At 41.6% G+C, this 22,916-nt stretch overlaps 2 protein-coding genes across 2 annotated transcripts in view; both read right to left on the bottom strand.

Annotated features, from left to right (window-relative positions):
- Positions 1 to 11,233, bottom strand: part of si:dkeyp-75b4.8 (lipopolysaccharide-induced tumor necrosis factor-alpha factor homolog) — a 28,844-nt gene extending 17,611 nt beyond the window's left edge. The window contains exons 1-2 of the mRNA XM_053476692.1: positions 11,105 to 11,233; positions 2,790 to 2,913 (exon numbers count right to left, since the gene is read on the bottom strand). Of these exons, the coding sequence (XP_053332667.1) occupies positions 2,790 to 2,907 (118 nt within the window). The 5' untranslated portion in view covers positions 2,908 to 2,913; positions 11,105 to 11,233. The remainder of the gene's footprint in view (positions 1 to 2,789; positions 2,914 to 11,104) is intronic.
- Positions 11,234 to 12,669: 1,436 nt separating this feature from the next.
- Positions 12,670 to 19,489, bottom strand: pdia2 (protein disulfide isomerase family A, member 2). The gene is made up of 11 exons (XM_053477261.1): positions 19,190 to 19,489; positions 17,816 to 18,022; positions 17,548 to 17,681; positions 17,308 to 17,445; positions 17,077 to 17,193; positions 16,833 to 16,958; positions 16,513 to 16,707; positions 15,189 to 15,309; positions 14,889 to 15,070; positions 13,470 to 13,595; positions 12,670 to 12,919 (listed from the first exon to the last, which is right to left on the bottom strand). The coding sequence occupies exons 1-11, from the start codon at positions 19,410 to 19,412 to the stop codon at positions 12,851 to 12,853; spliced, it is 1,638 nt and encodes a 545-aa protein (XP_053333236.1). The 5' UTR covers positions 19,413 to 19,489; the 3' UTR covers positions 12,670 to 12,850.
- Positions 19,490 to 22,916: the final 3,427 nt, after the last annotated feature.

Below are 22,916 nucleotides of genomic sequence, written 5' to 3'. Positions count from 1 at the left end.
GGATGGTGGTTTGACCTCAGCTTACTTACATGCTTATGATGCTACCACTCACCATACCACAGTTGATCTTTAAATCTTTAGTCCAATAATATGATATGATAATGATAAAAAAGTTAAACATTTCCTATGGAATGGGAAAAGGCTCAAGATAAAGTTTAAAACACTACATGCATCTCGGGATAAGGGAGGGTTGGGATTATTAGATCCTTACCTCTATCAGATATCATTTGAAAGGGCCAAATTGGCCAAAAAAATGGAACAATGATAATTAGACCCGGTTACTTTTGAGAAAATCTTGTCATGGCCATATGGCCCTATTACGTATTTGTCTCAATATGACAAATGACCAACCATGTGCCCAGCACTGACTGCATTAACTTACAGAAAATATGGGAAATGAATATGGGGATTGTAATGGGGGATGAAGAGTGGAAAAGAATTTTGTCAAACACAATTAAATTTGTAAGAGAAGCCACAGGACAATTTCCACAGAATAAAGATAGACATAGGTTTTATCTGACACCTCGTAGACTCAACAGAATGGGTTTGACATACAATGATGTCTGTTGGAAATGTCAAAAGAACAGAGAAAGGTTTATTCATTGTATCTGGGAGTGTCCACTTATTCAGCCTTTGTGCCAACCTACGGGGCAGGTTGGCAAACCTAATGGGGCAGATTATCACAAGTGACAAAAGGTAGTTGAAACAACAATGTAAAACTGGAACTGCATTTATTTTACATTTCTACTATGCAAAATAGACAACACGGTCAGAAATCCAAGCAGTCTGCAACTGCAATTGTTGTGTCACCATTATTTTTTTCCATACCTGGAATGTAACTTGCTAAGCTGCAATACGGAAGGCCATTTTCTGCCTGCAGCAAAAGCCTCCTTTGGGTATGAAGTTTGGTCACTTTTATGGAGGTAATTGCAAACCATCTAAAAAAAAAGGTCTTAATATCATCTGTTATGTGTATTGTGCAGTTTGTGTTAAATGTCAATAATAATACTTATACTGGGAATGTTTATTAAGCATTAGAGTTCTACACTTGAGCTAAATATGTGATAATATGTCATAACACTGCATTTCTATGATCTGGGGCAGTGATGGGGCAGGTTAGCACAGTGTGATGACTAGACCCATCAATGTGCCAACCTACCCTGGTCTGCCTTTGGCCCATATTTTCCAAATTGCAGTACAGTAACACAAGGCATGTGTTTTTTACACATAGGACCCTTAAACAGAAATATATTTCCTTTACCTGTAACATATAAATGAACTACCTGACCCTGTAACTGTTAAAATTGTAAGCACAAACCTTTTTTCCTGCTGCACTGAAACAACTTTAGGGATCTTGAAAATCATTTGGCATTTGGCCTACTGCAGCAGAAATTAGGCAGACATGCAAAATAGCTGCCTTCCTGGAATCAACTGGAAGTCATGTGCACAAAAAGTGATGACCAAACGCAACTCTTTCTTTGCATATTCTTACCACAAGGGGTCTGCCAACCTGCCCCACTTTCCCCTACTTACTGTATATGGAAGCCTTGCCATGTGTGTTAACAGGGAGGCTTCAGCTATGTCAGATAGATGAAAGTTATCATTACTTATATAATGGATGAAATTAACCATTACTGGAAGATGGGAATGACGTCGCAAAAATGTAGAACTCTCAAAATGAGCATGTTTTGAATTTTTATCATGGAAACATTAGAGGTCTGCTCTGATCGCAGCTTCCTCATTTTATTGTCTATTTTGTGCAGAAAAAAGGATGTCACTCTATACTGCACAATCCTGAGCCCTGTATATGTTTATAAAACAGCAAAACATAAAAATGATTCAAAAATCATTTCTGAGAAAAGAAGAGAGATGGTGACCTGAGAACTGTTGAAAGATGCAAGAGCTGAACATCGGAACCCCGAGCCCTAACTGTTACTTGCGGTGCTATAACACACTTGTATGTCTAAAAAAAATAGTCAGTGCTAGTTACGATAGGAAGGCACCAGAACACCCCGTGAAGCACAGACCACCAGACACGGGGCCCAGCAGGCGATAGCCCAAGGCTCCCGACCCCGCCTCCAAACTCTCCAGGTCCCAATCTGATCGAGCCTCATGGATGTGTGTGTGTGTGTGTGTGTGACATGTGATGTGTGTACATGTAATAAGGTTTCTGAGACAAAAGGTCACGAACCAGGAAGCATAAAAGGAGACAAGATGGCGCTTCACATCACTCAGTCATTGAGTTCGCCCATATGTCGGTTCAGATTGTTCGTCTGCCTTTACGTGAGTACTCACTTTCTTGGGTTTACTTTCTGATTCAAATGTGTGTCTATAGGACGCGGGTTCAATTTTCCCTCGCTCTTCTTTTGTGAGAGTCCTTAGACTAATTCGCATGGTTATCCTGCCTACTCGCTTGCTTCCGCGTTTGGGTTTACCATCCACGCTACAAAGGGCTAACCGCTAATCACTAAGTCTCCTGATCATCCCGGGTTAGTTCGTGATAGATATGAGCAAGGTGTCAGGTATGAAGCTCCAGATTTTTATTAACATGAAACCTGACACCTGACTCACACCCACACGGAAGCACAAAGACCAATTCATGAATTCATGGCCGTTGAGACAAATTCTGCACTTGAGTGATGTAATTGAGGTTGAAGAACTGTCACCTGCCCAAGTCTCACACCGTGCTGATTGCAGTAGTTACAGTAGAAGAGGACATTAAGATGAACGCCATGTTTGTTACTCAGGGTGGAGAAATGTCCCCGAGTTGCAGGACGACTCAGACTCACCTGCTTCCACATAACTAGGCGGTGGTGTTGAAGGCAGTGGACTCTGAATCGCTTCTGTGTATGAGGGAAGTTCGGACGTGATACCGGCTGCAAACACAGAGGCTTCAGGAATCTCCATTTACGTCTTAAAAGGAAGAAAAAGACATTTATTGACTGGTTTTGTGACACAGCAGCTCTTATTTCACTCTCAGTCTGTCACTCTATCATTCATTCTGTGTTATATACATTCTGTATATTTTAAGTAATTCTACTGCACCCTCTAGAGTCAGCCAAAATATTGATATATATGATAATATTATGACAATAATATGATAATATAAATATTTTTTTAATATAATATACATCATACTATTTTGCTTTTCCTGAAGTGTGTATACATTTTTGGCTGACTCTAGAGGATGCAATAGAATTAAAATGACCAAGCATGCTCAGGACAGCTGATTCTTCATTTAGCCACACCCACAAACACCATAAAAGGTAAAGAAAATGGCAAATGATATGACTAACAATGCGGCACAGCCAGTGAGTCAGCTCCTACCAACACATGCTAGTTCCTCCTCTATTTAATGGGTGCCATTACTTTTATCCTCATTAAATAGTGGGTCAAATTGTATTGGTGTGGAATTCAAAAAAAATTGGGTTTAGCTTTTATTAGCAAACCCTTAAAATGGAATTGTTTGTTAGACATGACATGACTTCAGTGGGTGTGGTCAGCATCAAGAAAGGAGTTCATCCCAAAAAGCCTCTGTAAACACCCTGACAGTTACAGTGAATCAGTGATTTAAACCTGACTGTGTGAGGTGTGTATGGTATAAAATCACCGTGACTCAGTAACACACCAGTCCGATGAGACGTCACACTCACATGCACTAATCTCATTCTCGTGTCATAACCTCAGAAAGTGCTTTGGCCTATTCATGAGAATATCAGACACACTGAAGGAAGGGACACACCCTGGACCCAGTTTAGAGATCAATGTGTTCTTTATGAAGCTCTGATGAAACTGGAGGCTATTGAGGATTCTCACTCATTAGCTTATTGTCTATTCTACTTTATCCTGTGTACAGGGTCACAGGGGGCAGAGCCTATCCCAGGAGACTTAGGGCACAAGAGGGCACCCTGGATGAGGTGCCAATCTATTGCAGGGCACACACACACAGACCTTGGAGGTGCAAGGTGACACACACCCCAGTCAAGTCACAACCAGAATCTAAAGCAGTTAGTGTTTTTTCAGCTCTCGACAGAGAGAAAGCTGCAGAATAAATTATTAGATTGTTTGTTAGTATGTGACATATAATTATCATTTGAGACAATGAACATTGTTAAAAGCGCTATATAAATAAAACTGAATTGAAAAAAAATGTAATAATTATAGTCTGGATTAGAGTTATCAAATATATCAGGTGAGAGGTGTAGAGTGTGAGGTGTAAAGTGTGATGTGTAGAGTGTGATGTGTAGAGTGTGAGGTGTCAAGTGTGTATAGTGTGAGGTGTAGTGTGTGTATAGTGTAAGGTGTAGAGTGTGAGGTGTAGAGTGTGAGGTGTAGAGTGTGTAGAGTGTGAGGTGTAGAGTGTGTAGAGTGTGAGGTGTAGAGTGTGTAGAGTGTGAGGTGTAGAGTGTGTAGAGTGTGAGGTGTAGAGTGTGGGGTGTATAGTTTGAGGTGTAGAGTGTAAGGTGTAAAGTGTGTAGTGTGTGAGGTGTTGAGTGTTGAGAGTGTAAGGTGTAGAGTGTAAGGTGTAGAGTGTGTAGTGTGTGAGGTGTTGAGTGTTGAGAGTGTGAGGTGTAGAGTGTGTAGAGTGTGAGGTGTATAGTGTGTAGAGTGTGGGGTGTACAGTGTAAGGTGTGGAGTATGAGGTGTAGAGTGTGAGGTGTGGAGTGTGGAGTGTAGAGTGTGGAGTGTATAGTGTGAGGTGTCAAGTGTGTATAGTGTGAGGTGTAGAGTGTGAGGTGTAGAGTGTGAGGTATAGAGTGTGAGGTGTAGAGTGGGTAGAGTGTGAGGTGTAGAGTGTGAGGTGTAGAGTGTGTATAGTGTGAGGTGTAGTGTGTGTATAGTGTGAGGTGTAGAGTGCGAGGTGTGTAGAGTGTGTAGAGTGTGAGGTGTGTAGAGTGTGTAGAGTGTGAGGTGTAGAGTGGGTAGAGTGTGAGGTGTAGAGTGTGAGGTGTGTAGAGTGTGTAGAGTGCGAGGTGTGTAGAGTGTGTATAGTGTGAGGTGTAGTGTGTGTAGAGTGTGAGGTGTAGAGTGCGAGGTGTATAGAGTGTGTAGAGTGTGAGGTGTAGAGTGTGAGGTGTAGAGTGTGTAGTGTGTGAGGTGTTGAGTGTTGAAAGTGTAAGGTGTAGAGTGGAAGGTGTAGAGAGTGTATAGTGTGAGGTGTAGAGTGCGACGTGTGCAGAGTGTGTAGAGTGTGAGGTGTAGAGTGTGTAGAGTGTGTAGGGTGTGAGGTGTAGAGTGGGGGGTGTATAGTGTGGAGTGTATAGTGTGAGGTGTAGTGTGTGTATAGTGTGAGGTGTAGAGTGTGAGGTGTGTAGAGTGTGTAGAGTGTGAGGTGTAGAGTGTGTAGAGTGTGAGGTGTAGAGTGGGAGGTGTATAGTGTGAGGTGTAGAGTGTGTAGAGTGTGAGGTGTAGAGTGTGGGGTGTATAGTTTGAGGTGTAGAGTGTAAGGTGTAAAGTGTGTAGTGTGTGAGGTGTTGAGTGTTGAGAGTGTAAGGTGTAGAGTGTGTACTGTGTGAGGTGTTAAGTGTTGAGAGTGTGAGGTGTAGAGTGTGTAGAGTGTAGAGTGTGAGAAGGGTGTGAGGTGTAGAGTGTGAGGTGTAGTGTGTGAGGTGTAGAGTGTGAGGTGTAGTGTGTGAGGTGTAGAGTGTGAGGTGTAGAGTGTGGAGTGTGTGAGGTATAGTGTGTAAGGTGTAGTGTATGAGGTGTAGAGTGTGTAGTGTGTGAGGTGTAGTGTGTGAGGTGTAGAGTGTGAGGTGGAGTGTGTGAGGTGTAGAGTGTGGAGTGTGTGAGGTGTAGAGTGTGAGGTGTAGAGTGTGAGATGTAGAGTGTGGAATGTGTGACGTGTAGAGTGTGAGGTGTAGTGTGTGGAGTGTGTAAGGTGTAGAGTGTGAGGTGTAGAGTGTGTAGAGTGTGTAGTGTGTGAGGTAGAGTGTGGAGTGTGTGTAGAGTGTGAAGAGTGTGAGGTGTAGAGTGTGTAGAGTGTGAGGTGTAGAGTGTGTGAGGTGTAGAGTGTGAGGTGTAGAGTGTGGAGTGTGTGAGGTGTAGAGTGTGTAGAGTGTGAGGTGTAGAGTGTGTAGTGTGTGTGAGGTAGAGTGTGTGAGGTGTGGAGTGTGTAGTGTGTGTAGAGTGTGGAGTGTGTGAGGTGTAGAGTGTGGAGTGTGTGAGGTGTAGAGTGTGAGGTGTGTGAGGTGTAGAGTGTGGAGTGTGTGAGGTGTAGAGTGTGTAGAGTGTGAGGTGTAGAGTGTGAGGTGTAGTGTGTGAGGTGTAGAGTGTGAGGTGTAGTGTGTGAGGTGTAGAGTGTGTAGAGTGTGAGGTGTAGAGTTTGAGGTGTAGAGTGTGAGGTGTAGCGTGTGAAGTGTGTGAGGTGTAGTGTGTGAGGTGTAGTGTGTGAGGTGTAGAGTGTGAGGTGTAGAGTGTGTAGAGTGTGAGGTGTAGAGTGTGAGGTGTAGAGTGTGAGGTGTAGCGTGTGAAGTGTGTGAGGTGTAGTGTGTAAGGTGTAGTGTGTGAGGTGTAGAGTGTGAGGTGTAGCGTGTGAAGTGTGTGAGGTGTAGTGTGTGAGGTGTAGAGTGTGAGGTGTAGTGTGTGAGGTGTAGAGTGTGAGGTGTAGAGTGTGAGGTGTAGTGTGTGAGGTGTAGAGTGTGGAGTGTGTGAGGTATAGTGTGTAAGGTGTAGTGTATGAGGTGTAGAGTGTGTAGTGTGTGAGGTGTAGAGTGTGAGGTGTAGAGTGTGAGGTATAGAGTGTGAGGTATAGTGTGTAAGGTGTAGTGTATGAGGTGTAGAGTGTGAGGTGGAGTGTGTGAGGTGTGGGGTGTAGAGTGTGTAGAGTGTGTAGTGTGTGAGGTAGAGTGTGTGAGGTGTAGAGTGTGTGAGGTAGAGTGTGTGAGGTGTAGAGTGTGTGGTGTAGAGTGTGTAGTGTGTGAGGTGTAGAGTGTGAGGTGTAGTGTGTGGAGTGTGCAAGGTGTAGTGCAAGGTGTAGAGTGTGAGGTGTAGAGTGTGGAATGTGTGACGTGTAGAGTGTGTAGAGTGTGAGATGTAGAGTGTGGAATGTGTGACGTGTAGAGTGTGTAGAGTGTGAGATGTAGAGTGTGTAGAGTGTGACGTGTAGAGCGTGTAGAGTGTAAGGTGTAGCGTGTGAAGTGTGTGAGGTGTAGTGTGTGAGGTGTAGAGTGTGAGGTGTAGTGTGTGAGGTGTAGAGTGTGAGGTGTAGTGTGTGAGGTGTAGAGTGTGAGGTGTAGAGTGTGAGGTGTAGTGTGTGAGGTGTAGAGTGTGGAGTGTGTGAGGTATAGTGTGTAAGGTGTAGTGTATGAGGTGTAGAGTGTGTAGTGTGTGAGGTGTAGAGTGTGAGGTGTAGAGTGTGAGGTATAGAGTGTGAGGTATAGTGTGTAAGGTGTAGTGTATGAGGTGTAGAGTGTGAGGTGGAGTGTGTGAGGTGTGGGGTGTAGAGTGTGTAGAGTGTGTAGTGTGTGAGGTAGAGTGTGTGAGGTGTAGAGTGTGTGAGGTAGAGTGTGTGAGGTGTAGAGTGTGTGGTGTAGAGTGTGTAGTGTGTGAGGTGTAGAGTGTGAGGTGTAGTGTGTGGAGTGTGCAAGGTGTAGTGCAAGGTGTAGAGTGTGAGGTGTAGAGTGTGGAATGTGTGACGTGTAGAGTGTGTAGAGTGTGAGATGTAGAGTGTGTAGAGTGTGACGTGTAGAGCGTGTAGAGTGTAAGGTGTAGAGTGTGAAGGGTATGAGGTGGAGTGTGTGAGGTGTAGAGTGTGAGGTGGAGTGTGTGAGGTGTGGGGTGTAGAGTGTGTAGAGTGTGTTGTGTGTGAGGTAGAGTGTGTGAGGTGTAGAGTGTGGAGTGTGTGTAGAGTGTGAAGTGTGTGAGGTGTAGAGTGTGGAGTGTGTGTAGAGTGTGAGGTGTAGAGTGTGGAATGTGTGACGTGTAGAGTGTGTAGAGTGTGAGATGTAGAGTGTGTGAGGTGTAGAGTGTGAGGTGTGTGAGGTGTAGCGTGTGAGGTGTAGCGTGTGAGGTGTAGTGTGTGAGGTGTAGCGTGTGAGGTGTAGAGTGTGTAGAGTGTGAGATGTAAAGTGTGTAGAGTGTGGAGTGTGTGAGGTGTAGAGTGTGGAGTGTGTAAGGTTTAGTGTGTGAGGTGTATAGTGTGAGGTGTAGAGTGTGTAGTGTGTGTGAGGTGTAGAGTGTGTAGAGTGTGTGAGGTGTAGTGTGTGTACAGTGTGTAGTGTGTGTAGAGTGTGGAGTGTGTGAGGTGTACAGTGTGTAGAGTGTGTGAGGTGTAGAGTGTGTAGTGTGTGTAGAGTGTGTTGTGTGTGTAGAGTGTGTAGAGTGTGTTGTGTGTGTAGAGTGTGTAGTGTGTGTAGAGTGTGTAGTGTGTGTAGAGTGTGTGAGGTGTAGAGTGTGTAGAGTGTGTAGTGTGTGTAGAGTGTGTAGTGTGTGTAGAGTGTGTGAGGTGTAGTGTGTGTAGAGTGTGTAGAGTGTGTGAGGTGTAGAGTGTGTGAGGTGTAGTGTGTGTAGAGTGTGTAGTGTGTAGAGTGTGGAGTGTGTGAGGTGTAGAGTGTGTAGTGTGTGTAGTGTGTGTAGAGTGTGTGTAGAGTGTGTAGTGTGTGTAGAGTGTGTGTAGAGTGTGTGTAGAGTGTGTGTAGAGTGTGTAGTGTGTGTAGAGTGTGTGTAGAGTGTGTAGTGTGTGTAGAGTGTGTGTAGAGTGTGTGTAGAGTGTGTAGAGTGTGTAGAGTGTGTAGAGTGTGTGAGGTGTAGTGTGTGTAGAGTGTGTAGAGTGTGTGAGGTGTAGAGTGTGTAGAGTGTGTAGAGTGTGTGAGGTGTAGAGTGTGTAGAGTGTGTGAGGTGTAGAGTGTGTAGAGTGTGTAGTGTGTAGAGTGTGGAGTGTGTGAGGTGTAGAGTGTGTGAGGTGTAGAGTGTGTAGAGTGTGTAGAGTGTGTAGAGTGTGTAGAGTGTGTGTAGAGTGTGTAGTGTGTGTAGAGTGTGTGTAGAGTGTGTAGTGTGTGTAGAGTGTGTAGTGTGTGTGAGGTGTAGTGTGTGTAGAGTGTGTAGTGTGTGTAGAGTGTGTGAGGTGTAGTGTGTGTAGTGTGTGTAGAGTGTGTAGTGTGTGGAGTGTGTGAGGTGTAGAGTGTGTAGTGTGTGTAGAGTGTGTAGTGTGTGTAGAGTGTGTAGTGTGTGTAGAGTGTGTGTAGAGTGTGTAGTGTGTGTAGAGTGTGTGTAGTGTGTGTAGTGTGTGTAGTGTGTGTAGAGTGTGTAGTGTGTGTAGTGTGTGTAGAGTGTGTGTAGTGTGTGTAGAGTGTGTGAGGTGTAGTGTGTGTAGAGTGTGTAGTGTGTAGAGTGTGGAGTGTGTGAGGTGTAGAGTGTGTAGTGTGTGTAGAGTGTGTGTAGTGTGTGTAGTGTGTGTAGAGTGTGTAGTGTGTGTAGAGTGTGTGTAGTGTGTGTAGTGTGTGTGAGGTGTAGTGTGTGTAGTGTGTGTGTAGAGTGTGTGTAGAGTGTGTAGTGTGTGTAGAGTGTGTAGAGTGTGTGTAGTGTGTGTAGAGTGTGTAGTGTGTGTAGAGTGTGTGAGGTGTAGTGTGTGTAGAGTGTGTAGAGTGTGTAGTGTGTGTAGAGTGTGTGTAGAGTGTGTAGTGTGTGTAGAGTGTGTGTAGTGTGTGTAGAGTGGTTGTAGAGTGTGTAGTGTGTGTGAGGTGTAGTGTGTGTAGTGTGTGTGTAGAGTGTGTGTAGAGTGTGTAGTGTGTGTAGAGTGTGTAGAGTGTGTGTAGTGTGTGTAGAGTGTGTAGTGTGTGTAGAGTGTGTGTAGTGTGTGTAGTGTGTGTAGAGTGTGTGTAGTGTGTGTAGTGTGTGTAGAGTGTGTGTAGTGTGTGTAGAGTGTGTGTAGAGTGTGTGTAGTGTGTGTAGAGTGTGTGTAGTGTGTGTAGTGTGTGTAGAGTGTGTGTAGAGTGTGTAGTGTGTGTGAGGTGTAGTGTGTGTAGAGTGTGTGTAGTGTGTGTAGTGTGTGTAGAGTGTGTGTAGTGTGTGTAGAGTGTGTGTAGAGTGTGTGTAGTGTGTGTAGAGTGTGTGTAGTGTGTGTAGTGTGTGTAGAGTGTGTGTAGAGTGTGTAGTGTGTGTGAGGTGTAGTGTGTGTAGTGTGTGTAGAGTGTGTAGTGTGTGTAGAGTGTGTGTAGAGTGTGTAGTGTGTGTAGAGTGTGTGTAGTGTGTGTAGAGTGGTTGTAGAGTGTGTAGTGTGTGTGAGGTGTAGTGTGTGTAGTGTGTGTAGAGTGTGTAGTGTGTGTAGAGTGTGTGTAGAGTGTGTAGTGTGTGTAGAGTGTGTGTAGTGTGTGTAGAGTGGTTGTAGAGTGTGTAGTGTGTGTGAGGTGTAGTGTGTGTAGTGTGTGTAGAGTGTGTGAGGTGTAGTGTGTGTAGAGTGTGTAGAGTGTGTAGTGTGTGTAGAGTGTGTGTAGAGTGTGTAGTGTGTGTAGAGTGTGTGTAGTGTGTGTAGAGTGGTTGTAGAGTGTGTAGTGTGTGTGAGGTGTAGTGTGTGTAGTGTGTGTGTAGAGTGTGTGTAGAGTGTGTAGTGTGTGTAGAGTGTGTAGAGTGTGTGTAGTGTGTGTAGAGTGTGTAGTGTGTGTAGAGTGTGTGTAGTGTGTAGTGTGTGTGTAGTGTGTGTAGTGTGTGTAGAGTGTGTGTAGTGTGTGTAGAGTGTGTGTAGAGTGTGTGTAGTGTGTGTAGAGTGTGTGTAGTGTGTGTAGTGTGTGTAGAGTGTGTGTAGAGTGTGTAGTGTGTGTGAGGTGTAGTGTGTGTAGAGTGTGTGTAGTGTGTGTAGTGTGTGTAGAGTGTGTGTAGTGTGTGTAGAGTGTGTGTAGAGTGTGTGTAGTGTGTGTAGAGTGTGTGTAGTGTGTGTAGAGTGTGTGTAGAGTGTGTAGTGTGTGTGAGGTGTAGTGTGTGTAGTGTGTGTAGTCAGATGTTAAGAATGAAAGTCGCTCAGTGTTTTGTTGTTTGTCAGACAGTAAAGCAGCTAACGCTAACCAACAGTCTGGCTAATAAAGATGCTAATGTGTTACTGGATTATCCTGTAGCTACTGGTCTATTTATTACTTACTGAACTTAGAGAACTTAAAGAACTGCCAGGACTTACTGCTCTTCTCTCTCGTCCTCCTTTTCGTCCAGCACGTCATTCCTCCTTCTGGATTTTAGTTTTGTCTTGTGTTTCCATGTTGTTGTGCTCGTGTGTGTGAGCGTGTGTGTGCATGTGCGTGTGTGTGCGTGTGAGTGCATGTGCATGTGTGTGTCGTCAAACCCTCGGTGTAGAAGGTGCACTTTCTATGTATTTATGATAATTGGTGAAAATGACGTTCTGACCAAACCTGTTCATCTATCTGTCTGCACATTCCATTGCAACAAACTGCCTTGGGTGTGTGTGTGTGTGTGTGTGTGTGTGTAGTATGAGGTTTAATAGGTGTAAATATTACTACAAATGCGTTTCCAGCTTCCATCCTATTGTGTTTATTGTAAGCTCAGCCACTGTGTAAAGTCCTATAACACACAGTTATCTCTTTATAATCTCCCTCCGCTCTTCCTGACTCCTGTCATCTGTTACTCTCGCGGCTCGGGTCTGCACTGAAACTGTATGTTTCTGTGTCTGACCCCCTACAGCTGTCGAGACCAATTATTACACACAAAGAAGGCCATCAATATAGTTTTTAGACATATTTACTTAAAGATTAAAATATCTTTTATGACAGTGGAAAACAGAAAATTTCAAGATTGTAATAAGTAAAATGGCAGCACAGTGGCGTAGTTTTTAACACCGTCGCCTCGCACCTCCTCGGTCCGGGTTCGATTCCTGCCTGCGGTGGTCTGAGTGCATGAAGTTTGCATGTTCTCCCTGTGCTCTGAGGGTTTCCTCCAGGTATCTTTATAATCCTCCAACAGTCCAAAGATATACAGATTAGACTAACTGATGTTCCCAAGTTGCCTGTAGTGTGTGAATGTGTGTGTGAGTGCTGACCGGAGGTCCTACCAGGGTCGTAATACTGGGAATGAATACAGCGGTCACCACATTAGACTACAGAGGTTCCTCAAAGGATGGAATCAGTACGATATCTAGAAATAGACTTGATCGTCATCGACAGCCATGTGTACATGTGGAACATCTCGTTTCAGATTTATTTCAGGGGTAGCTCAGTGGTTAAGGCATTGGACTACGGTTCGGAAGATCCCAGGTTCAAACCCCACAACCACCAAGTTGCCACTGTTGGGCCCTTGAGCGCGGCCCTTAACCCTCAACTGCTCAGATGTGTAATGAGATAAAAATGTAAGTCGCTCTGGATAAGAGAGTCTGCCAAATGCCTAAATGTAAATGTAAATGTATTCCCCTTTATAAACTGTACACTAGATGTTGGAGAGTGTGTGTGTGTGTGTGTATGTGTGTTCATTTACACACTCTACAGGAGGGTTAGTGGTGCTGCACAGGCGCTGATGTCGAGGCGCTTGTTTTCTTTTAAAAACAAGTTCATGTTTTGGTGATTACGAGGTTGAGATTTCCACGTGCTAGCTGAATATTCTCCTCTATTCCCGCTCCAACTGCACTCATGTAGTATCAATAACTATTATCAGTAAAACCTTGTACTCAGTTTAAATCAAACAGTGGGAATGATGTGACACGTGACTAAACACAAAGCGTTTACAGAATCCAGTGTCTGTCCTTTAATCACTTTATTACAAACCATTAGTTCCACATGATCAATGCTTGGCCTCAACAGTTCAGTTTCTGTTCAAAAGCATCAGATACACTGAGTGTGATGTGTGTGAAATGTGTGTTTATCAGAATGAACGAGGAAGAATTTTATTGTAGTGTGAATCAGTGTTGGTGTGAGATGTTTCAGAGCTCGTCTTTACTGCTGGATCCGTTAGACGGTTTCTCCGACTCGCCTGTGGGGTCGCTCGAGACCTGAACAGGAAACGTGAAATCATATTATAATTAATAAAGTGGATTATAATATTCAATATAAAAAAGAAACAGATATGCTCCTCACAGATGTATCTAGCAATAGAGCGGAACCTCAGCATAAAAGGCGAGTTCTTAAGGTGAAATGTCGTATTGTGAAACACATTGTCCCAGAGGAAATAATGTAAATACAGATAATCCGTTCCAGTTACCAAAAATATGACCAATACTACCAGTTTCCAACACTATAATCATATTTTTGCATGTAAACACAATCAATACATTTATAAAAGACGTGTAAACATTACACACTCACGTCTGTCTGTGTCTATAATGGTCTTAATTACAGTAGATTTAAATATAATACAGTTGATTTACACTGCCGTCAGAACGCCGACGAGTCACATGTTCAACCAGCTGTAAAAATGTTTTACTTTATTTAAAGTTTCTTTCCTTCATGTTTGTAGCAATTCAGCCCATAATTGTACTTATTGATCTTATTATTAATGTATTTAATTTAAGGAGTTTGGGAAGTTTATGAAACAGAACTGACCGCATCCTTGCTTTCTTGGTCCTCATCTTCTTCTTCTTCTTCTTCTTCTTCTTCTGGCAAAACTCCACCATTATCCAGGAATTTAATGAACGTTTCCAAATCCCTGTTTCCGTTATAATCGATCACCTGATCAGGTCAGAGGGTTTAAAACAGAATGAGTTCATTTTGCTCTATAATACAGTAAATCTTTATAACATCAGGTTTCAACACATTTAACACACCAGGGGAAGGGTCCGGGTTCGATTCCCGCCTTGAGGAATGGGAAAAACTAAACTGGATAATAACGAATAGCTTGAAATGGGAATAAATACAATCGGCCAAAACACAGTATTGGTGCTGATGTTATTATTATTTATGATGTTCATATAATACAGAAAATGTGTAGGAGCTACTTCTGAAGTTTATACAACATGGAAGTGACCGATCTCGCTTCCCTAAAAATTTCACATTTCTAACATGACGTTTTTGAGAGATGATTTTATATGAGCCTTAAATACGGCCATTTTTAATTATTTGTTATACTGTCTCACTTCAAACAATAATCATTTAAAATGTAAATTATTAATATGTAAATTATTTCATATTTCTTCAAACTATTGATGATAAAATTGGTGTTAGCTTCTAGAAGCAGATGATCTGTAACAGCTGTTATATAAATTAAACATTTCATGCAAAATTAAGGATTTAAAAAAACATAACCATTTCAAATTCATGTTGCAATATTTTAACAATTTATCATTTTATAATAATAATACACTTTTTCACCTTTATGTTTTTTCATGTGAAATCTAAATCAGCCGAGTTTCATCTGAGTGACGGTTATGATCGTTTAAAGATTTGAGTTCTAAACAGTTACAGACACTAAAACATAAAAGGGCCTGAAACTGTATTTAACCAATGTGTGTCTTTTGATCTGATATAAATATAAATGTTTATGAACATTTATAAAGAATGAAGCATGGATCAGGAGATGAGAAGCATTGAGTGTTATGTAACATGGTGTCACATGATCCTGTCTGACAGTTCACTTCTGCACCTGACTGTAGGTGAGACACTTTTTAGCATTAACACCGTGTCTTTTAGCTGAATGATAATCACCACTGGCCTCCACGCTCTCTAGTACTACAGAGGCTCCTACATGGATGAATTGATACAAAATAAAAACGTTTTGCCTAATCAGGTACGCCAGTGCTAATTTGTCATTGCCAGTCCCACTGCGGGTAACACGGGTCAGGGCGTGAGCGTCAGAGCATCTTATACACACAGTGATGTCTGAGACACACCTCACCTTCCACTGACTCCCTGTTTTTTATGGGGTCTTTATGGGGGAGTTTATCAGATGTATCAGTCACATGATGAACAGGTGATGTACAGTAGAGTTAATGAGATAAGCTCAGTGTTGGTGCGGAAGGTGCCGACCTTTCTCTCTGTCCCTGCTGGAAAGTACTTGAGCGTGGGGTAACCCTGCACCGCCACCTCCTCCATGTCGTTGGCCGTCGCGTCCATCTTGGCGACGATGATGTTCTCGTGGTCCTGGTACTTTTCCCCCAGCTTTTCCCACACAGGGGCCAGTTCCTTACAGTGACCACACCAAGGGGCGTCTGGGAGAGAGGGACAATAACACACACACACACACACACACACACACACACAGATTAAACACTTGACCTCGTACACATACACATGTAGACGTGTCTGTAGATGATGAATCCCGCTTACAGAACTCCACAAACACATTCTTGGTCTCATCAAAGGCGACTTGCTCGAAGTTTTTCCCCACGAGGACTTTAACAGGACTCTTGTCCCAGTCCTCAGGAACGTCTTCACTCTTCAAATGAGGCTAGATTCAAATCAAATACACAGAGAGGGTGATAATGGAAACTAAGCACGAGATTCATGTTGTTTTTAGTTGTTTCTATGACAAAAACATATATTTTTTATATAATAATAATAATAATAATAATAATAATAATATGCGCATTTCTACATTTTTAATCTGAGAAGGTACACATCTGTTATTTTACTACAGTAAATATGAACAAGAAACACTTTAAGAATGCATGAAAAGTTTAAAAGTATTCTTAAATTCTTTAAACTTATAAATAATCTGCTTTATTGGCCAGCCTGGATCATTTCCGTGTCCGACCACCAGAGGGCGCTGTGCGTTATATTTTAAACAGCCTTTCCATTTGTCATAAATGTAATTTCCTGTTTGTTGTGTATAAAGGAAAAATGAATGCATGCCCTGTTCATGACCTTTGCCCCTTGTCTGCCCCTCTGGATTAATTTATAAATACATAATAAATAAATGATAGTGAATTATTAAGTATAAATAAATAATACATCATGTATTATAATTATTATATAATAAAGATACAGAAACACACACAGACCTTATGGAACTGACACAAGAAGAAGAATTAAAGTTCAGCTCCAAGCGCTATTACATCATTAAACCCAGTAAATAAATGCAATAAAAGTCCATTTATTCTGCGTGTGGTGCAAAATAACATCATCCCTGAAACGTTCTCTCACCAGGGGTCACCTGATACCCCGTTATCGCTCCCTCGCTGCTGATTCAGTCTTATAAATATCTACATTCAATATTATTTATATTTATAATTATAATTCTAAACAAAATGAACAAATACTTTGATGTGAGAATGGTTTAAGATTACAGAGAAACTGCAATATTTCACTCCTCTGAATGTAAACGTATATAAATAAAGATGTATTTTGACGTCTGTGGGAATTATTATAGAATAATTTGCACACAAAGGAATCGTGATGTAACTGATTCGATTTCTTTCCTGCATCCCTACGATCTAACACTTATTAACTGAATCATGCAGGTTTAATGGCAACCATGAAATGTGACACTGAAGTGTTTATTGCTGGCTGCAGCAGATAATAAATGACTCGGTCGTCCGTCCCTGAGGTCTCGGGGGACGCGGTCGTTCTGTGAGACACGCCGTCTCCAGGGTCGCCTCCTTTCACCTGTTTCATTTATAATCTTATCAAAAGAAGCAGTGAAATGAATAACCTTGATTTTTCCGTCCAGCACGTCCTGACAGAACGTCCTCAGCGTGTCCCCGGTGATGGACGTCTCCGTCATGGCGAACTTCTTCAGGGTGTCGGTGTTGATGAAGCGGAGGGCCGGGGCTTCGCTCGCGGACAAACCGAAATAAGTTAACACGTGGGAGACGTCTGTGGTGATGTCTATACTGATGAACAGGACCTTTAATCACACACACACACACACACACACGCACACACACACACACACACACACACACTGCATTACACTTACTATAGAGTGTAATAATAAGAGAAGGCCCTCATGGCTGCGGGTGGAGGACGCACTCTCTCTCTGAAGTCCCTGGCGGCGGCGCGGTACTCGTCCAGCAGGGCGGCGTGAGACTCCATGGTGGTGTTGATGAACAGGAGGAGGTGGTTGTGGACTTTGTTTGAAAAAATCTTTTCTCCGTTCTGCAGAAAAGCAGTGTAATGTGATCAGTTCTATACTGAGTGTGATTTAATCAGATTAAGACAGTCGTCCACATGTACAAACGTTTAATTGCTTTAATTGGTTTAATTAATGAATCACTTCTTCATTAAATTCAATAACGAGCTCGAGGCTGTTGCTGCTGATGAACGAGACGAGCTCATCCTTCTCCAGCTTCTCGTCCTCAGACAGGGGCAAGTCTGCACGATTGTCGTCAAACTGCAACACACACACACACACACACACACACACACAATTGTGTTGAATCTAAATGGATGAAACCCTTATTTTCAAGGTAACAAACTTCCTGAAAGCTTTAACTTCTCATCCCACCTTTTTGAAAAGCACGACCGCCTCCTTTTCCACTTTGTACTCCTTAAAGAGCTCTGGGCTGCTCGTGATGCCAAAGTTCACGTCCACTACGTCCTGTGACACGTCATTAAACACTCTGGCTTTGTCTCCTTCCAAGTCCTGAGAGAGAGACAGAGAGACGTCTGTGAGACTTGCGCGCCGTCTGTCCTCTGAAGGAACCGAGATCATTCAGGTTTAAATACACCATTATGTTTTTTCTACCTTAAAGAACCCGATCACGACCAGGTTGTGCGCGTCGATTAGCTCCTGAGCGTCTTGGCGGTCGTTGAGGAGAGCGGCGCTCGGTCCCAGGCGGCGCCGCAGCCACTGTATGATGCCCTTCACACTGCGCTTCCCTTTAACACACGAACCCTGTGAGAACTTTCACACACTGTACGTCCATCATTCACTGTTGGAGTGGAATAGTTTATTTATAAGAAGCTACATTTGAGTTGATCGGCGATTCGTTTCTGAGAGGCCGAGTCCGTACCTGTGAACAGAGTGGCGTTCTGTCTGCGGCCCTCCGTGAACAGTTTCAGCGTGGGAAAGCTGTTGACCTCAAACTCTTTGGCGAGTTCCTTCTCCTCCACGGCGTCGACTTTGGCCAGGCGTACGGGAGAGGATTCGTTCTTCAGCAGTGCCGCGGCCTCGGCGTAAACGGGTTCGAGGGCCTGACAGTGCCGACACCACGGGGCATCTGTGTGTCAGAGAGGGGAAGAGTGAGGGAACACCGGGGCAATAATAACACCGTGACACGGGATTAACACCATGTAGTGTTGTCTCGTCTAAGGGTACACTCGGGTGTGGAAGGTGTGTGTTAAAGGGGAGTGAGGAGCAGTGGACGAAACCGCGGGTAAATCAACAACGTGAAGGGACACGTGTCCTTCCTAATCCTGGGTTTGACTGACCTCACAGCGTGGGAGAGCTGCACCTGTGCTGATGGACTTCCTGTAGATACCAGAGTGCTGAACTTATTCATGTCACATTAAGTGTAATAAAGTCGACAGCCGTGTAGGAAATTATCAACCGAGTATAATATTTACATTTACATATTTACATACACAATAATAATAATAATAGTAATAATAATAATAACTCATAGTAGTAATAATAAATTTTTATTACATTTATACAAAGAAGCTCACAGAAGAACTTTAAAGTCTGTCTTTAGAAGACGTCCTGGTCTTAGTTCAGTATTAACACTTATATTATTACTATATATAATAATAATAATAATAATAATAATAATAATAATAATACAGTAGTGTTAGCAGTATTAGTATTATTATTAGTAAAAGTTTTAGATGTCGTCGAAGGCGTCATATCTAATCATTATCCTGTATGGTCATGTGACCGGGCAGGGGTAAAATCCATTCATCATTTTCTTATTATTAAAAAAAAAAAGGTCTTAATTAAATGTAAGAATAAATACAGAGAATGTAAAGGTTTTGAAAATAACTGAAGACCACAGCAACACCAGGCATGAATGACTGTACAACATCTGGACATCACAACATCTGGACATTGTGATATATATACTGTATAGCATTAAGCATTCTGAAACGTATTAAGTATTATATTTTCACCTCGGCGAGACACTTTGAGCCCTGATGCCATGTTGTTATTAATGCAGTATGTACAGAGCTGTAATATTTCAATATTACATTTATTGCTATATGTTTTATATTTATATATATATGATAATATAATTATAATAATATGATAATAATATAATAATAATATAATAATACCATCTCTACCAATGTCATGTAATAGACATCATATTATTTTTATTTCCCCTAAACAGCTTCTTCATGTTATTGTTTGTGCGGTTATTTGCTGTTAGTGGATAAATATGACTTACAGAACTCCACTAGCAGGTATCTGTTCTCACTCAGAGCTCTGTCCAAGTTCTTCTCGTGCAGCACCAGGACGTTTTTCTCCTCCGTAATTTCATCCGTCTTTTCCTCCGTCTCAGTCTCAGTCTGGGTTTTGTCCCCTCTGTCCGCGTGTCCCTCGGCCGTCTCAGGCTCGGCCCGCGCGCACAGCAGGGCGAGAGCGATGATCAGGGCGCGTGCAGGCCTCATTTCCCGCGCTTTTGGCTGCAGTGTGTTCTCACACTCTGTCCTGACGCCGCTGATAAACGTGTGCTAATGGTGACGAGTCACACACACCAGAGTGCGTGGAGCAAATCTACTGGCCTTCTGTACAACACCTGCTGCTCTGTGTCACACACGGCACTCGGTGAGAGGAGGAGAGTGTGTGGAGAACACGACGGGGATCAGACGTTCACACACACACACACACACACACACACACACACACCTTTAAAAAAAGAAAACTTCAAGGGTTTGGAGCTCAAGGTTGAATATATTTCTGGTTTCCTCAGAACAGAGTGACAGTCCCACACAGACGCCTCATATTAGGGTAAATATCTCTCTAACAGATGCCTCGATCGTCATCCACAAGCTTCTGGCAGAAGTTTTTAAGGTTTAAGGTTGATTAAATATAAATAGATTTTTAAGTTTCCCCAAAGCAAAAGAAATTCATCCATCCAAATCAGAAACAAAAGTTATTACAAAGCCTGAGGCCGCTCAAACTTATTGTCAAACTTTCAGACAACTTGATTATATCACTTTAGAAAAACCTGAAATGTAACATTATATTAAAGTTTAGTGTTTAACCTGAAAGAAACAACGTACATTTATATAGTATAAAGTAATAGGAGTAAATTATAGGAGTAATCTTTTTCATTATTCTCAAGTTAAAAGTATGATTATGTACAAACTAATTTTATGAATTATACATAAAATCAACATATAGTCTTTTTGTGAAATAAAGAAATGTACTTATCTCTAAGTCAAAAAAGTTCATTTATGTAGAGAAGTAACATTTATAAATGAAATAAGTAACTTTTTTAAAAGTTACATTTATAAATGAAGATAATGAACAAACAAGTTCTCCTTAAAAACATTTATTACCATCCTTGAAATAATACATTAACTTTTCTTTTTGATGTACTATTATTTCTTCAATTAAAAAACAGAAAACAAAAATAAAATCAATAAAACAATGCATTTTTAATAACTTAAGTTTAAGAACTGTATAAACCTATTTGCTAACCATGTAAAAATCTGACAATTGTTTGACAAAATTTTATATTTTACTAAAATTTTTATATTTTTTATAAGCTATATGTTCCCTAAATATTTTCTACAGGGACACAAATGTGTGTTTGATCTCACCAGGATAGCTCAAGTTTAACGCATAGATGAGGCCAAACCACATGGAACGTTCATGTGCGACTGATGGAAACTCAATAAGTCACAATCTTGACTTCCTGTGGTGGCTGAAGACAGTCTTCTTCCTCCCTGAGGACAAACAGGGCCATCGTGCACCTCTCAAGTTCAGCCTGAGCTTCACCTTCCTGAACAACCTAATAAAAGAAGCACATTTGTTAGACAAGTTGCTCTATTTGGCAAAACAGTGTCTGATGTATGAATGTAAAAATCACTTAATGCTCCCTATGAGTGCAAAAAAACACCTAGGATTATGGTGCATCAAGTTAAATTTAATTATGTCAATGAATAGGCCAAAACAACAGACATACATATACACACACACATTATATATTACATTATATTGCCAAAAGTATTGGCTCGCCTGCCTTCACATGCATACAGTATAAACCTAAATAACATCCACTTCTTAATCCATAGGGTTTAATATGATGTTGGCCTTTTGCAGCTCTAACAGCTTCAGCTCTTCTGTGAAGTCGTTCCACAAGGTTTAGGAGCATGTATGTGACTAATGTTAATACATACTATGATTTAAAATAATGGCCCTGTGTAAAGGTTGTGCTGCAGCTGATAATGCCAATGACCTCATATTTGTCAATATGAAGGGGCAGAGGTAGTTGTATAGTTTTTGGATGTTTGTATTCTGATTGGAAGCTCACAGGTTCAAACCTGAGCACCACCGCTTTGGCACCTGGACCTTAGAGCAAGACTAATCTATCAATTCAGTAATATTTTTCAGTTCTAAGGTTGAAATGCCTTATGAACACACGTTTCCCAGTGCTTAATCAGTTGGTCCACATCTTCCACTAAATACACCATAAGACATTTCAGGAGATACTCTCTTCATACATTCACCTCCAGGCTCTGGTCATAGTACTACAAGTCAAACAAACATAGTACTGTTGGTTATGTTAGGCTTGTGAAGCGTGATAAAATGAACATGGCAGACATTGGAACCTGTATTCAGACAGCATTCACTAACCTGTAAACAAGTTAAACTAAAATGTTTTTTTCTGCTAGTTTTGTTTTAATTTAGTGCGTCACAGCCAACCTGATTTGGATGCCTTGCTCAGCTCCTGTGACTTCCATTCAAAATATTACATTTAACACCAAGCTAATTTCTGTTATTTTTAAGTGAGTACATACCAGATCAAGAACTTGAAGATGAAGATTATATCTCTGGTCTTCTCTCTAACCATTCCTCCCTTGTTTCTGATGATCTCGATGAGTTTGTAGTGTTGCTTGTCTGAGGAAACCAGCAATCTTGCTTGAAGTGGAGCAGTTATAATTCTCAGAAACTCATTATTGATCTTAAAAAAAAAAAAGAATAAACACAAATTGGACTGGCTCAAGTTCTTAGTAAATCTTAATTACAGTGTGTATGGAAAGACTCCCCCGCCCCCCATGAACATAATTCAGTTTTGCAGGGCAACTGAAATTATTCTCTGATATTATCAAATAATTCAACTACTAATTTTCAGTGCTCTGTCATTTCGAGGGAGTTTATTTTAGGATATTTAGATTACACTGACATTTACTAAATTCACAACAATTCTATTGTATCATTTCCATTTCAAAGTTTATCCACATAGGGTTTTAATTTGTGGATTCTGGGACTTATCAATGTCTGCAGTATGGGTTAAATAATTCCCTTTTAGAAAAGCTAACAGACCTTTAAACACAAAAGTGAATAAAGATTTCATGTTTACTTTTAAACTTCATAGTAATGTCTAATCTCAGCTTGTTGGTCTAAGTGACCACTAGCTCAAAGTGGGACAGTGCTCCGCCCATTAATCCATGCTACTAATACCAAGCAAATTGGAAGTTCGTTTAATAATTATATATATAAATAATTAACTGTTTTGTGTTTTATTTCACATTTTATTTAATTTACATGGTTAATTTAATTGGTTGACTTGTGGACTGTTGTACTTTTACTTGTAGTAACGTTAAATCAACGTGTAAAATTGCTGCCAGTGTTTATATACTGATAACCTTAAAAACGTGTTATGACTGGGACATGTGCTAATGCCCCGTTTCATGCGAGGGAATATAGTTTCAGTGATATTACATTACTTACACGTTAGCAAGTCCAGAAGGTTTTATTCATAACTATTAGTACAGTACAAACATCACTCACTCCAAACTGGCTGTTCTGTGTTTACGTCACTTTCCTATTAATTTTTCACGGTACTTAAATATAATTAATTTCTGTTATTCGGCAATGCCGACTTAAAACTCTGCTGTTTTTGAAAATAACCGCGTTAGTTCGCTAATGCTACTGTAGGTCAT

This window comes from Clarias gariepinus, chromosome 18 (assembly GCF_024256425.1).
Source record: "Clarias gariepinus isolate MV-2021 ecotype Netherlands chromosome 18, CGAR_prim_01v2, whole genome shotgun sequence".
Taxonomy (NCBI): domain Eukaryota; kingdom Metazoa; phylum Chordata; class Actinopteri; order Siluriformes; family Clariidae; genus Clarias; species Clarias gariepinus.
Note: the sequence above shows the minus strand (reverse complement) of the source record. Positions and strands in the feature narration are given on the sequence as shown.